Below are 16,559 nucleotides of genomic sequence, written 5' to 3' on the forward strand. Positions count from 1 at the left end.
AACGTTTGCCTATTCCCTCTGAGGCTTCTGTTTTAAGATTAAATTCTGATAATCACTTTAGGAGTCCACATTCCAGGAATACCTCCAGCAAGGCAGCTTCCCAAAACCTCCCCTTGAATTCCTGATCCGAGTTCTTTTCCTTCACAAATTAGCTCTAGGAAGAGGAACTTATCCGGGCCTTCCTGTAACAACAGGGAAAGGTTGGTGAAGCAAGCACAACGGCTGCACCTTTCAGTTCAGGCCCCCTTCTCAGCCCCCCCTCCCAAAAGAAAGCAGAAAGCACCGGGAAGCCAAGATAACTTAAAAAAAAAAAAAAAAGTTCAAGCTTTCCCTCTTGTTTAAACTCCCGGGCTGGGACCCTTTTATCCCTCCAGGAGTCCCGTTGCTCCTGAGTTTGCAAAGTTTTCTCTGGCACGACCTGCCTTTCCCCCAAAGGGCTTCCTCTAGGCCAATTTTGAGACAGGGGAGAGACCCAATTGTGGGGCACAAAGGACCCCGCCCTGCTCGGCCTCTTCTCCCATCACAGCTGGGCCTCCCATTCCCATCCCATCGAGGGTCTCCCTGATTAGAAGAATGGGACCGTTTTGGGGTGGCCGTTTCTTCCAGGGGTGGGTTTCAATTTTTTTTACTACAGGTTCTGTGGGTGTGGCTTGGTGGGCGTGGCAGAGGAAGGTTACTGCAAAATCCCCATTTCCTCCCTATCAGCTGGGACTCGGGAGGCAGAGAATAGATGGGGGCGGGGCCAGTCGGAATTTTAACTACCGGTTCTCCGAACTACCCAAAATTTCCACTACCGGTTCTCCAGAACTGGTCAGAACCTGCTGCAACCCACCTCTGGCTTCTTCCCAAATGGCCTGGCAGCCTCAGTCAATTTAGTTACTTATCAAGAAGGAAGGAATGGAGGTCAGTTCCTGAGAACTGGTGAAAGAATCCTGGATGGCGTCACCGAGGGTTGAGCTTGGGCCGAGAGGGGCACAGTCACCCCCAATCTACTACTTTTACCCCCTGGTGTCTTTGGCCACGGGGTGGCTTCCAGGTGTGTTTCTCTTGGACTCCATCCCAAAAAATGCACGGGGAATGGTGGATGGTTCTGATGGAGACATGCAGAATAACAGAGTTGGAAGGGACCTTGGAGGTCATCCAGTCCAGCCCCCTGCTCAAGCAGGAGACTCTCTACCGTTCCGGCCCAATGCCTGCTCAGCCTCTTCTTGGCAAAGCTCCGGGGATGGTGCGAGGGCGTTTTGGGGGGATGGTTTCGGCTGGATCCCCCCAAGAGATGCCCCAAGGATTGCTCTGCTTCTACCGCCCTTGACAGGTGGAGGGGCAGCCCAGCTCCTGCCCCCCCCCCGGGATGCTCCGCCCCGCAACGGCCCGCCGGGCGCCCCGGCCGAGAGGCTGGCCCTGCTCTCCGCCGCCGGGGGCGCCCTCTGCCCCCCCAGCCTCCCCCCGAGGGCCGGCCGGCCAGGCAGCAGCAGCCCAGCCCGGCGCGCTGTTCCGCAGAGCGGCGCGGCAGGTAGGCGCGGCGGGCGGGGGCGTCGGCGGGGCTGGGCGGGGCGGGCGGGCGGGGCGGGGCAGGGGGGGGTCCCGCCTACCTCGCGGGAGCGCTGTGCGGGCAGGAGCGGAGCGGAGCGGAGGCAGCAGAGCCTCTGAGGCGGCGGCGGGGCAGCGATGCATCTGGAGGATGGCTGAGGCCGGCCGGGCCAGCGCTTCCCCCGCGCCCTGGAGCCGAGGCGGCATGCTGGGGCTCTGGGCCGCCCTGCTCTGCCTGCTCCTCCCGGCCCCCGGCTCGCCCATGGCCACCCGGCAGCCCTCAGGTAAGCAGCCCGCGCGACCAGGAGGGGGAAGCCCCGCAGCTCCCCCGTCTCCCCTGCCCCGGGGGACCGGCAAGCCCCCCCCCCCCGGCCCCTTCGCCGCTTCAAGCACCCAGCGCCTCCGTGGCTTGGGAACTTGGGCGCTTGGGCGGAACGGCCGGGGGGATGGACGGATGGACGGAGCTCTCCAGCCTGGGAGACTCCTCGCTTTGCCTGGGCTCTCTCCGAATGGGGCTCCTCCCGGACCCCGGAAAGTTGGCCCAGGCTGGCTGGGGAAGCGTGCCCGGGGTCTGTTTGGCCTCCGTCCGGCCGAGGCGTTTGGCTGCGCGCTCTTTCTCCACTCCTTCGGTGGCGAGAAAACGGCGGCGGGGCTCCCCTCCTTTGCACCGGCATTCAAATCATCATCACCATCAAATCCCCCCCCCCCCGCTCCCTTCCTAAGGCATCTTAGTCCTTCTGGGCAACTTTTTCTGTCCTTGCAAACTGCTGCCCTGCAGTCCCGACTTCTCCTTCCAGAGTCTGCTGGGTGACAAATTGGGCAAAGGCAAAGGCAGAAGGTAGAGGAGTAATACTTCCTCCAGGTATTGCAGGATTCAAACCCTGAGCAAATATTAGTCTGTCCAGCTCAGCTGCCTGTACACCCGAGTAGCAACACAAGGTGTGCCTCCTGGTCTCAAAATAGTAGCCATGGCAGCCACCAGCTCTGTATCAAAAGGGCTTTTTGTACCTTTGAAAAGTGAAGAAGCAGCGTGTACTTCTGTTGTGGCATCTTTCCCTTCAGATGACGCAGAAAATAACAGATAAAGTTTGGTTTTAATTCTTGGGATATTAAAACCTAGGAAACAGAAAAATGGATGATTGCAGTCAGTGGTTTAGATTCCCCGCTGCCTTTGCTTGTTATGCAACCAAATGATCAATAAAAGCAATTGTGAACTCCTGATGGAAACCGAAGGGACTTTTTCAAAAGGTTTCTTATGTTGAAAGAGACTTAAGGTGGTAGTCCTGTGTGTGCATCCTAGCAGTTTCATTTAATGTTCAGGAGAGAGTTACTGTCCCAAGGAATCTCAGTGGCTGGAAGACCCAGTGTTTGCCATGTAAAAATAAAATAGTCCGGCTGAGTTTACCTGGTTCTGCTGACAGTCATTTTCAGCTTTTCAATTCGGTTTTTTAGAGATAGAAAGAAAGAGTCCGAGAACTTCTCCTTGTATTACGTTACCAGGAGTTTGTTTAGTTGTCCGTGTATGAAACCAGCTAAAGACGCTACACAAGTAACACCAATATTTGGTTTTGCTGCTGTGTTGTGTGTAAACAAGCACAACTTATTTAGAAGAAAATGTGGTCAAAGACACAATTACACAAATACACAAAAGACCAATTTGTTGGGTGTGAGTAGGTTACAGTCCCACCAGAATAAACAACAACAATTAGACTTAATTCCCAAAGACAAAAGAGCCTTAATTTGAGTGACTGTTGACAGCAGTTATCCCCAGCACTGGAGGCAAACCTGGATTTCATGAATTAAGCTGGCCAAACGTTTTAGGGTAGCGAAACTCTGCACTCAACAGGCCATAAATGCTATAAATATAACAGGCCTGATATAAATCTTAGCTTTGTGAAAACCTTCTGTTGAGCAGCTTGAACAAAGGAGACAGTTCAGCCGCAGACACAGCACTAATGTTGACTTTCTGATCAGGACATGGCAGAGGGAGGCAAACGGGGACTTTTTCAGGGCGAAACAGGGGCTGCCGGTCATTGGTCCGTTCCTAAGGCGGGTTGTTCAGCAGCTTTGCATTTCGCTGTCCAAGGCCTTATTTTGCAAAAAAAAAAAGAGGGGAGGACTTGGAAACATCCCCCCCCCTCCGCTTGTGATCTAATTCTCCACGCAGGGCTGGGAAGGTTATAACAGCTCCTGCCTTGTGTTGCCACTCAGCCGCACTGAAAGGAGGCATTCTGTAGGAATGCCTGTGTTTGCTCATAGGAGTACTAGCTATTAGTAAAGGTGGTGCAGATTCTAGCATCTTCCAGGGAGGTATTCCGCCGTGAGGGAGAAGAAGGCAGATGGCGGGGCCGTTCTTGAATACGGTCCAAACCGAAGTCTTTGGGGGCCTCCTCTGAGCGGAGCTTTTCCCCTCCGGCTCCTTTTCTCCAGCCTGCAGCAAAGACCATGTCAATTTTATTTTTATGAATGAAAGTAGAGAGGCAAGACAGAATGGACCGTGTAGGTCATTCATGAGAGTGGCAGTGATGATTAGGGAGGTCACTGAACTCCTTTGCAGCCGGGAACATGCGGCCACTCTATTCAGCCGCCACAGAATAGACACGGAGATAAAAAAGCATTCAAATTTGCATTCGCATTCAGATAAAGATATAACTCGGTACGGTTGGTGCATGACAAGTAGCAGGCGGACTCAGACGCAGCCAGGGGGACTCTTAAGAGACCCACAAGGGGTTGGGTTCCAGTTGTGGCCCATTATGATTATTTTTTAAAACCCCCGAAGGAAAATTACTCTGCTTAGCAGGGAACGTATCTTTTTCCCCCTCCATATTTACAGCTCCACAACCGAAGGGCTGCTTGAGACAACTTGTTGCTAATTTGCAGTTATAAACAAAAGGTACAAGGGCACCAAAGAGAGCAGATCCACGCCTCTGTACACAGAGAGAAATTGTTTGCATCTTGTGTTTATTTTAGCTGGGGATAATTGTGCCCACTTTCCAGGCTCTGGCGGGATTATATGACTTTGAAAAGCAATTAAAAATAATATTTGCTCTTTTAAAACCTACAGCACATTAACACAAAGTAACATTTCACAAATGCTTACAGCCAAAGGGAAAGAAATAGGGAAGAAGCAGGAGAAATGGCTTCAACCAGGGAGGTTTGAGCAGATTTGGATGGTAGCTTTTCCTTTGTGGCTAACTGCAGTTCTTAAATCTAAAGCTGTAGTGATGAACTAACTATGACTTGTTTGAAATAAGCCCTGTTTAAATCATGGGCAAATCCACTTGAGGTACATGATAGGCCCCGGAGAAGCTCCGAATCCAGTTTAGCTTCCTTAAGAGGCTCTTGCTTTTAATGAGTTTAGTTCATTTCTAAGGTTAGTCGATGTCCGGCAAATCGGAATTATAGAATAACAGAGTTGGAGGGGACCTTGGAGATCTTCTAGTCCAACCCCTTGCTCAGGCAGGAAACCCTGTGCCATTTCAGACAAATGGCTGTCCACTCCATTCTTCAAAACCTCCAGTGATGGAGCACCCACAACGTCTGGAGGCCAGCTGTTCCACTGGCTAATTGTTCTGTCAAGAATGTTCTCCTTAATTCCAGGTTGCTTCGCTCCATGGTCGGTTTCCGTCCATTGCTTCCGGTCCTGCCTTCTGGTGCTTTGGAGGATAGGTCGACCCCTTCCTCTTCTCCTCTGTGGCAGCCCCTCCTCAAAATCCCAAGTTCTCAAGACGGATCTGGCAGGATAAACACTCTGGTGGAGAATGGCTCAAACCTTGACCAGTAGAATTGCTTTGGAATGGGAGGAAGACTCTTGGCGTGAGAGGTTACCTTTTGTAGGTAACTTCCACACAGGCCACGACACGGTTTTTATGGTGCTGTCATTCTGATCTGAAATTGTCCCGTGTGTGTGTGTGTGTGTGTGTGTGTGTGTGTCTTTAGCTTCAAATGGGCTCCCGTGTCCTTCTAGTTTTTCTGCTTAGGAATCAGTGCGGAAAGTTCCCTGATCACCTCATTTGCGTTTTGTTAATGAGAACAATTGATCTGTTAGTATAAACATTTCAAGAGAATTGTGATGACTGCTATGGTTTTATTTATCTTGCTTGGCATCGCTGTCTTGTTTTAAACAGGATTATCCTGACATTGTGATCCAAATCATACCAGTTTTGAATCATGCTGCTATGTGATACCCACAAGATTTCTTATTTTGCTAATTCTAATTTGTTTTTTGTTTTTTTTGCTGTGGGTGAGAAAAGTCTTCTTTTTTTAAAACACAACAACAGCTGAGAAAAACAACATTCCTAATTATACTTACGGTTCTTAGTGTTTCCCGATCTGTAGTTTGTAGAAATGATCTTGTGATTCGCGGGGAATGGAAAGAAAATATTTGAAACATATTTGGCGTGATTTCGTTAGTTGCAGTTCAGTTTCCTTCGCAGGCGCCCTTGTTCAATGAAACAGTCTCTTCTTCCAAATAGGGGCACTTTTGTGCGACACAAATGTGAAACGGTGCGTTTTGCACCCTTCAGCAGTTAGAATGTGGCAGCCCAAGTATGAATCAGTGCCTGGTGTGGCTAAGAAAGAGTGTGGACTCCTTTGAGTTTGGTGGTTTTCTTGCAGACGTTTCATTACCCAATTAGGTAACGTCATCAGTGATCAACTCTTAAGAGTGTAAATGGCTTGTGTGAAGGTTCGTGAAAGCATCCAGTGATGAGACCTTGGTTCTTATGGGGAAAAAGTTGAGGACTAGTAGGCTGATCAATTCAATCTCTGCCCCAGCTGTTGTGAGGATGTGGGACACTCCAGTGATTTAGAGCAGGGTTCTTCAACCTTGGCAACTTTGAGACTTGTGGACTTCAACTCCCAGAATTCCTCAGCCAGCTGGCTGAGGAACTCTGGGAGTTGAAGTCCACAAGTCTCAAAGTTGTCAAGGTTGGAGAGCCCTGATTTAGAGACTGAGGGCCATCAAGAGACCCCAGACTCAGGATGACTTGAGAACGGAGGAGTGGATGATGTAAATAAGGTTGCATTGATGGACAGAAGCCCAGCCTCTTTTGTGCGTTGCGATATTCCATGCAGGGATGAAAAAGGGGTGAAGCTTGCAACATGACTGTCCAGGGCTGTTTTCATAAGTTGGATGAAGGACTGGATCCGGAAAATATCCCTGCAAAACTGATTAGGAGGCCCCAGAGCTTAGAAGTTTCAGGAAGCAGAGTTTAGAAATAGCAGTGCTGAAAAAAAGAGAAAAGTTTAAAACAAATACGGGATTGATCTTTTTTTTTAAAAAAAAATAAGATTATGTGCACTACGAAAATGACTTTGAAAAAAGCTTCTCCTCACCCCCCCCAGGTTCATTAAAGATGCTGCTGCTTTAATGAGTAAAAACAGCCTTAGTATAAAGTGCCTTGTCCCTGGGGATCGTACAGCAGGGACAAGAAAACACCAAACGTGAGAGATAAGAGCAAAGAGATTGTGGAATGCTGAGGTCCTGGTTTAAAAGGTTGTGTTGTGTTAGGATGGAAAAAGAGCATTTATTAGCTTTGTGTTAAGCTGCTACAGTATGTGTCTGAACTGGGAGGCCTCATTTTATGACTGTAAAGGAGACTGCTCATCATTTTGAGTTATGATCAGTGGTGGATTGCTACCGGTTCGCACTGGATCGGGCAAACCGGTAGCAGCAGTGGCGGGAGGCTCCACCCACTTGCCCGGACACTTCTGCGCATGTGCAGAAGCATGAGTGCGCCCACAAGCTTGGTCGCTTGGTCCAAAGTCAGTCCAATTTTCAGTGTTGAGTTGGTTTAACCACCACCTCAAAAAAGGACATAAAATTGGGTCAGTCAGATGGGTAGGCTTCATTACACTCATACTATAAAGCGAGGATTACCCGTAGCTGAAATTTTACTAGTGGTAGGATAGTCATGGTACATGGTTCCACCTCTGTAATGGTAACAGTAGTGATGGATGAGGACGCATCTTCTCAACCAACATCTGATCTCAGTTTGATTTCTACCTTAGCTACTTATGGTGAAGAATAAAGTAGAGTAGAGTGGAGTGGAGTGGAATGGAATATTTCATTGGTCAAGTGTGATTGGACACACAAGGAATTGGTGTCTCTGGTGCATAGCTCCAGTCATCTGTCTGGGTAACCGGAGTCCCCGTTGGTCAGCCAAGTCCTCCTTCTCTGACTTCTCAACCTCTGTAATTTTAAGAAGTGTGGACCGACTTGAAACACCCTGCTAGGCACTCTGAGCAACATTATTCAGGTTTCCTGCCACTTGGATGCCATTGGATACTAAAAGGAGCAGTATCTGAGGTCTGATCTGGTCTAATTTTATGGAGTTGCTTTCAGTTGTGGCTTAAGAATGCGGGCAAGATGCATGAAAGGGTTTGTCCAACCATTTAATTTAACCCGATCCTAGTATTTCATCCTGAAAAGTTGCCCTAGTATTTCTTCTTAATGAAAGGCAATATATAAAACCAGGGAACGAAATGATACGATGCAGCTAGGAGTCCCAACAGCTTCTGAAGATGGAATAGTGGAAAATATGTCATCTTATTCTTCACTCAGCATCCAACTGTTTCCATGAGGGAATTTATCCTGGTTTTCGCCCCAAATCTTGGCCGTGGAGTTGGCTGCCGGAATGAGCCAGACTTCGTTTTATTTTAGATTGAGGCACCAAGATTCAGTTCCATTCGAACCGATAACAGTTTTAATCATAGGCCTCGGTAAGGACATGTCAAAATGCCTGCAGTTTTTCCCTTGCCTGTCAGAATAGGAATAAAGGTGCCAGGCAAAATCGTCCATATTAACCTCGCAATGCTTTGCGTGATTTTTTCAGGAGTTCCCTTCAATGCTTTTTTAAAATATTTCCCATTTTATAATGAAGGACGACATTGTCACCTTCTTCGATTGTCTGTCAAGGAGCCAATAGATCAGTTATAATGAACTAGTGCAAAAATATATGTGTGTCCTGTTCCAATCAAAAAGAGTTCCAAGCCTAGCAAAGGAAATTATCAGTGTTTGGGTTTTGAGCTGGCAAACTTGTGGGTGTGACTTTGCACAACACAAAGAAAAAAAAACCCTGAGAAGAGAGGGTGCGTCTGGTGGTGTTATTTCTCCAGGTATAAAATACAAGGATATTAAGAGTTCCTATACAGGCGGCCTTCGACTTAACAACAGTTCATTTAGTGACCATTCAAAATTACAACGGTGCAGAAAAAAGTGACTTATGACCGTTTTTCACACTTATGACCCTTGCGGCATCCCTGTGGTCACAGGATCAAAATCTGGATGCTTGGCAACTGATTCGTATTTATGACGGTTGCAGATCATAAAGTGATTCCTTTTGGCCACCTTCTGACAAGTAATGAGGTAAAACGCATGTAACAAATGTTTCACTTAGCCACAAATATTTTGGTGTTTGTAGGTCGATTGATAGCGGTATCAATATGATGATAAACGTCTTATCTCGGCCTGACTGGTACAGAAAAAAGTATCAGGCAAAGCCAGACAGGGACAAAGAGTGGAAGGAAAGCAGAAAACGACGGGCAAAGTGGCTTCTGGGTAACTCCAGAGGAGACAAAGGCGACTGGCTGATGCCTTGAGAGACACACTGCTTGCTTCTCTGGGGCTGCGTTGGAAGCCAAGTTGGCAACAGATGTCCCCTCCTTGTCCACGGCTTGGATTCTGTGGAGCTGAATGTCAGCCACCAACTGAGAAACTTTTCTCCCCCCCTATTTAAATTTATTCGTCTCTAACGGGGAAACTCTGTTCTGTGGTGCCAAGAAAGAAACGTTCGTCAAACCCACTTTGTGATTTGATTGACACTCAGCGGAGGCTATTGTTGAAAAGCCTTCCCTGTTGAGCTTTCTCAACCTTTCTCAACTTGAGCAACTTAAGAGCCTTAACTCTACAAGAAGAAATGGCAGGAAGATCATTCAAGAGAGAAGCAACCTTGAACCAAGGAAGAATTTCCTGATAGTCAGGACAATCAGTCAGTGGAACAACCTGCCTCCAGAAGTGGTGGGTACTCCATGACTGGAGGTTTTTAAGAAGAGACTGGACAGCCACTTGTCCTGAATGGCATAGGGTCTCCTGCTTGCGCAGCAGGTTGGACTAGAAGATCTCCGAGGTCCCTGCCAACCCTATGTTCTAAAATGTATGGACTTCAGCTTATGCTGGCTGGAGAATTCTGGGAGCTAAAGTCCACACGTCTTAAAAGTTGACAAGGCTGAGAATCAGTGTTATAAACCATAATGTATCTCCAGGGTGGCATCTCCAGCGTAGCTGTCCCCATGATGGCAATGCACTTTATGTACTCCCATGGCTACAAATCATTTAAATAAAAAGGCAAGCTATTAAGTGTAACATAAAGAGGGCTGGCGTTTGATTTCAGATTCTCTACTCCACTGAATATAGGCAGTATATTACTATACAATACCTGCTGCAGAATTGTTTGAGTCTACTCTGAAGAAATAACCTAGATAAATACCAAGACGTATTATCTCACACAGTGAGATTGTCCAGAAATAAATTCCTCGGTCAATAGCAACCTTGGAAACCTGCTCTCTGAGAAGTTGTGTTGTTTTGTGTTTCGCATTCAGGCCAATGGTCAGGAGGAAAAGGAGAGGAAGAGGATGGAAAAAGCAGAGGCTCTGAAGGACGTCTGACCTGCCTCAATTAAATTCTGGTAGAAGAATGAGAGATGGAAAGAGTGCACCCTTCTCCCATGCTCTCTAAGAGGCTGTGGCTATTGATACATTGGCTACTACTTATATCAGTGTTATTTCTTCCTCCAGCTTTGTTTGGGGAAAGCTCAAGGCTGCCCTTCATGTCTCTCTGAAGCAATCGGAAGGCATCTAGATATTGCTATCACCTCTTAGTTGGAGGAGCGAGTTGATTCAATCTCCTTCATTCTGAATCATCCCTTTGAAGTGTTGCACAGATACAAATCTTTGTTCTTAGCATTGTGTTTGAGCCGCTGTGGATTTAATCATCTGATTTTGATTGTCACTCAGTAAACTGTTGGTATCTCTAGTAGGTTTGGCCATTGGAGGTGATGAAACACAGTATGAGATTTTCTTGATAACTTACCTGTGTTGAGTATATGCCCACTGGATGATCTGGCTGTAGCCTACTGAACTTCTCTGATTCCTATATATTTTATGTTTCTCCAGGTTAATGTTTGCCTCCCTCCCCTTTCCACAGTAGATAACCGGGGCACCTTTGTTCAAATATTCAGGTTGAAAGTTCAGGGGGCATTTACTCTGCTTTGGTAAATTTCACTGTAATTTAGCAGTGGGAATCCAAACCACCTCCCGTGCTTGTTCAGAATCGTTTCCCCAAACTGCAATTCCCACTTGCAAGGAGGGTGAGAACATTTCTAGCTAGGGTTTACGTGGGCAAGCTTAGGTCCTTAGGAAGAAATGGCAAAGCTTTCAGAAGCCAATTGAGACTCTGTTCTGTTCTGAAGCCTTTCACTGCGGTGTGTTTGCAAAGAAGAAGTAGTTCCTCCAAGAGAGCAGGCAAGGACTCTCTCGGCTCTGCCAACCTGGCCCCATGGTAACCAGGAAGGAGAGGAAACTTCCCCAGAAAAGGTGTGGGTTGGGGGAGTATTCAGGAGAGCTCTGGTGAATAATAATCAGCATAAGACTTAAACGAAGTGAAAGGGAGGAGAGATCACAAAACATAATTCAGGTATGAGAAACCTCACTTTATTTGGTTGTCTCGAATTCCCTCTTGCTTTTCACACATTTTCCTCCACTTGTCTCCTGTTCGGAAACTGGCTCTTTGTGGTAGTTGCTCCAGAAGCTGCACTTGTAAAAAGATGCCTTCAGTTGTTTTAGGAATACAGAGATTTAGCTGCTGATAATCCATTCTCAAAACTTAAAAAACGCCAAAAAGATTAAGGGGACTTTAATCATGATGCAGAGTCCGGAAATAAGAAATTGGGCTTAGAAAAATATTTTTTTCGGGGGAATACTCAATCCTTTCACAGTACTGAAAGTAGGAAAGTAGAAAGTAGTATAGTTTCAGTGTCCTATAGTCCACTCAGGTGGATCGAAGTGTACAGATAGTTTTTAATTTATAACTGGCTCTTCATGGAGATTCTCATGATTGGTTGCTTAGAGACCATTCAAAGTTATGACGGACTTCCTCAGGATACTTATGACCCAGATGTGGCATTTTGATGACTGTTTATTGATCAGTATCACTTATTACTAATTCTGGGCTCACTTATGCTCATATGCTGAGGGGTGCCAAGAATCTTGGCCCCCAATCAATTTTCCTCTTGGCTGAACGCGACACTTGTTTAAATGAAATAGTTTCAATCTTATTTTGTGTCAAAGCTAAGCAGAACAATTGGATACGAGTGATTATGGGTTTTGTTATAATTCAGGTATAAAGGCAGAGGAAGAAGACATAAATATGATGCCAGGCCATGTTCCTCAGATTTTATGAACCCCACATCACATCACATAGATGCAAATTTCTCATTCCCAGAGATCCTAGGTTTGAAAGATGATAGGCCTGGCCAGGTTTTCCCCATGTCACTTTACTGATCATCTCCCACCTGAGCTGAATGCTATACAAAAGGTGTCCAAAATCCTTGAGCAGAATATAGGCAAGACTCCAGCAGTTCTATTGACAGTTTTGCTGTTTCAGAGGAAGAGTTGGAGACACAGAATTTAAGAAAATTGGGCCGTTTTAACGCCCCTGTCGTGGTGCATGAATCTTCCTTTTGAACCTCTAGCTTTCTCTCTGCAGTGTTGCTTGAACTGTGTTTTATGGCTGCCTTGTGTGGAGCTGTGGCCAGTCCACAGGGGAGGCTTCACAGAGTGAGCTTGAGATTCAATACAGTTGACGGTTGCAACATCGCCTTTGGTCACCAGGACAGCAAAAGCAAACAGGAATGCAGAGAAGGGAAGAGCTAAACCTTGGGCAAACTGAGACGAACGATTGAACCCGCCTTGTTTCTCTCTCTCCCTAATTTTGGAGGAAAAGGCACAAAGGGAGCCAGGAAGGTCGTTTCCTTTTCTGCAGGTTTAATCCAGGCATGTCCTCCATTTACGATCAGTTGCTTAGCCATCATTCAAAGTTATGACAGACCTACCTGGGGAAAATACGATTCATATTTGAAGTTCTGACGGTTGAGCCCAAACCAGTGGTGAAATCCTCTGCAGATTGCCACCGATTCGCTGCCCCCACATGCGCAGTGCGCACCAAAAGCACACTGTGTGCACATGTACAATGCACGCCAAACGCATGCTTTGCGTGGAAAAAGGAGGCTTGGGAAGGTAAGTAGAATAGCCAGGAGGGGGGGAACAGCTGTGCTGCGTGATTTAGCTTCACTAGAAAGGAGGATTTCCTGCTTTCTAGCAAATATAAACCGCACAGCACAGCTGATCATCGGAAATGCTGGTTCGGACCAACCGGTAGCTTTTTTAAGCTACCAGTTCATCTTGACCGGTAGCATTTCATCCTTGGCCCAAACCCACCCCCACCCCTGCAGACATAGGACGTCCCTTGGTCACTCGGCTACTGAGCCAAACTTACTGTCATTTGCAGCACCCACATAAAAAAACTGGCATTTATTTCTATTTTTTATTTTATTTTATAAAACTGGCTCACGGAGAGCCACAGACTCTCTTAACAACTGCAGCGTTTGCTTAACAACCACTGCAAAAAAAAAAAAAAGGTTGTAAAATCAGGTCAGTCACGTGGGTGCCCTGATTTACGACTGTCTTGAGTTATGGGCAGGCTCCATGACGGTCATCATTCAAGGACGAGGTGCAGGCCCAAACCAGGTCTTCAAAAGTCAAGAGAGAACGTCTATTCAACTTGGTTTCTCTCGTCTTGTGAAATTGTGCTTTCTTTGGAAAAAGTCGTGTGCTCTCAAGAGAACCGGTGATGGCCTTCACAAGGATTTTATCCCATCACTGTGCAAGGAGAATCACTCGGCACCAAGCCCACTTTTGTCATTTTTCTCTATTATTCAGGTGTTTTTTTTACCAACTGCTTTTTCAGGAGAGAAGAAACGAGGTGAGGATAGGAGGAGAACGGGACTCCTTCCTCTTGTACAGTACAGGTAGTCCTCAAGTTACAACCACAATTGAGCCCAAAATTTGTTAAGTGAGTTTTGCCCCATTTTACGACTTTTCTTACCACAGTTGTTAAGTGAACCGTTGCATTTGTTAAGATAGTAACACCGTTGTTAAGTCGACGTGGCTTTCCCATTGACTTTGCTTGTCGGAAGGTCGCAAAAAGGAGACTGCAACCGTCATAAATACGAATCAGTTGCCCAGCTGATGAATTTTGATCAGGTTCACGGTCGTAAGTGTGAAAAACAGTCAGAAGTCCCTGTTTTCAGTGCCGTTATAACTTCGAACGGTCATTGAACAAACTGTTGTAAGTCAAGGACTACTTGTAAAACGCTGCCTGGGTTTAGCCTCAGGGAAGCTCTCTGCTCCAAAGGATTGGGGGGGGGGGGGCGGAGAGTTTACCTTTTTATCAGCTCTTTCTGTACAGGAAAAACCATGCAAACTTGTCAAGCGTATAATCAACGTGTAATTTTAAAGGCCCTTTTCATCTCCTGCCCCCCATGACAGCGCTGGGCAGGTAGCTGCAGGAATTTTAACAATCCAGCCACCGAACGCAGCAGCGCAAGAGTGAAGGCGAACCCATTAGAGAGAAAGAATCTCACTAGAGGCCATCAAAAACACACACACACACACACACACACACACACACAGGTGGCGTTGGCTAATGGCAGATAATGAGGCTGCTACGATCCGCTTTCTTCTCTGCTCTGGTGCAACTGCAGCCTCGGCCGAAGTCCTGGGGAAGGAGGGGGGGAATGTGGATGCTTTGGCTTGGCCACAGAATGCCACCAGATGGCACCAACTGACCTCCGAAATTCTAATAAAAGCATTGGAAAACTCCTAAAACTGGAATGATAGACATTTCCCACAAGTTCTCTTGCATTCTCGTGTAGATTGATATATTTATATATATATAAAAACTACTGGAGGTTTCCTTGGTGCTCTCTGAGCAGGCTTGTTTTCTTGCAGAGGTTTCAAGCTCCGAGAGTACCAAGGGCCTCTCATTTCAATTGTTTTGGTCAGCAGTTTCTCCAGAGGGCTGTTCACCATGTGATGTGAAGTCACACGATGATGCTGAAGGCTTGAAAAAGCTCTTGATGCCTCTGTGAAGATACATGTCCAGCAAGCATTAGTTGCTGCCTCCTTCTCCTTCCGTCCTTCCCAACAACAAAGTCTTCTCGTGGAGTCCTCTCTTCTCATCTGGTGGCCAAAGTATTTGAGCTTCAGCTTCACCCTCTGTCCTACAGAAAGGGTTGATTCAGGATCGACTGACTGGATCTCCTCGCAGTCTGCGCTAACTTCTCATTGGCTTCCAAGCGTATTTCTCTATATTTTAATATTCTTGGGTAGGGGAAATATACTGCTTGACCATTGGGTTCATTCCCCTCCCCCCCGGACTATATATAGATACTTATCAACTACTAGATCTCTGCATTTGGGTTGTGAGAATGGAGCCTGACTTACAGCAGCTTGGTTCCTCTGCTCGAGGAAGAAGAAATACAGGTAGTCTTACAACACTTCGTTTACTGACCGTTCAAAGTTACAGCGGCACTGAAAAAAGTGACTTACGACCATTTTTCACACTTATGACCGTTGCAGCATTTCCATGATCACATGATCAAAATTTAGATGCTTGGCAACTGGTTCACATTTATGACGGTCGCAGAGTCCCGGGGTCACGTGATCTCCTTTTGTGACCTCCTGACAAAGTCAGCAGGGAAGCCAGATTCACTTAACAACCGTGTGAACTGCAGTGCTTCACTGAACGACTGTGGCACGAAAGGTCGTAAAATGGCCTTTGTTACTCCTTTAACAAACTCCTTTAACAAACGTTTCACTTAGCAGCAGACGTTTGGGGCTCAGTTGTGGTCGTATGTTGAGGACTGCCTGCACAGAGCTTGGTTTCCCGTGTTATAGCCCAGGGATCTCCAGACTTGGCCACTTTAAAACTTTAAGCATGGCTGAGGAATTCTGGGCGTTGAAGTCCACAGGTCTTACGGTTGCCAAGTTTGGAGACCCCTCGGACAGCAGCACGAAATGAGTCTGACAAACGCTATTGGCAAACTTCATGCTGTAGCTACATGGCAGGAAATATAATTCTCAGCCGTTTCCATACTTGGAGGCAAGAAGGAAGACTCAAAACACCGTTTTAATTAGCCCCGAAATAGGAGGCCCTTGTGTCCTGGTGAATGGAATGTGTTGTGTCCTGCATCTTTACCTAGCACACAAAAGACAAGGGACGTTGTGTACTTTCAGCAGAGGTTCCCCAAAGGAGGCAGCCATGGATGGGAAGGAGGAGAAAGGTTGGGTTGCGGTGGGAATTGGGGACTTCTTCTCAGAGCACCGTTCACTTGAAGAACACCCAAAAGAACAACTCGGCTGAAGGTTTTATTTGTGTCCCTCCTGGGACTCGAAAAACAAGGATTTCTTTTTTTAAAAAAAAAATAATATTTCCAGCAAATAATGACCACTGTATTGCAGTAAATCTTGCACAGGGCTAAAAGGAAAAGGATTTATGTGGGGAGATGTGTGAAATTTGATGTATGATGTAACTGAATATTTAGAGAATGGAATGAAATTTGTTCTCCTGGTGCAAAACAGCTCCATAGTTGGTTGGACTAGAAGACCCGCAAGGTCCCTTCCAACTTTTATTTCTATGGTGAATGAAAAGCTTTTAACTATGTGAGTGTGGGTGTTTGTTATGAGCAACTCTTTTCTCCCCCCCCCCCATTTTGTGTTCATGACGAAGACAGTGACTAACAGAGAGAAGTTGATGAAGGATACCGCAACAACAAAGATCAAAATAGTTAGAATATTATTTTCACTGAGGACACTGAGAAAGAACGTGTCTGTGGAAATCCATCAGATATATTTGTGTGAAGTGCTAATGGATGAGTTCTGGACCCCTTTACGTTTTCTGTGTATGTTCC

At 46.6% G+C, this 16,559-nt stretch overlaps 1 protein-coding gene across 4 annotated transcripts in view; it reads left to right on the top strand.

Moving 5' to 3' along the window:
* The first annotated feature begins 1,681 nt into the window (after positions 1 to 1,681).
* Positions 1,682 to 16,559, top strand: part of FGFR3 (fibroblast growth factor receptor 3) — a 56,825-nt gene continuing 41,947 nt past the window's right edge. For 3 of the 4 annotated variants that reach the window (XM_070943276.1, XM_070943277.1, XM_070943279.1), the window contains exon 1: positions 1,788 to 1,814. In XM_070943276.1, the coding sequence (XP_070799377.1) occupies positions 1,793 to 1,814 (22 nt within the window). In that variant the 5' untranslated portion in view covers positions 1,788 to 1,792. Of the gene's footprint in view, positions 1,815 to 16,559 lie in introns of all 4 variants that reach the window. The other variant, XM_070943275.1, reaches the window with a different exon arrangement.

The sequence above is a fragment of the Pituophis catenifer genome, unplaced genomic scaffold, assembly GCF_029215685.1.
Source record: "Pituophis catenifer annectens isolate HBS135680 unplaced genomic scaffold, rPitCat1.0.hap2 SCAF_4, whole genome shotgun sequence".
NCBI lineage: Eukaryota > Metazoa > Chordata > Lepidosauria > Squamata > Colubridae > Pituophis > Pituophis catenifer.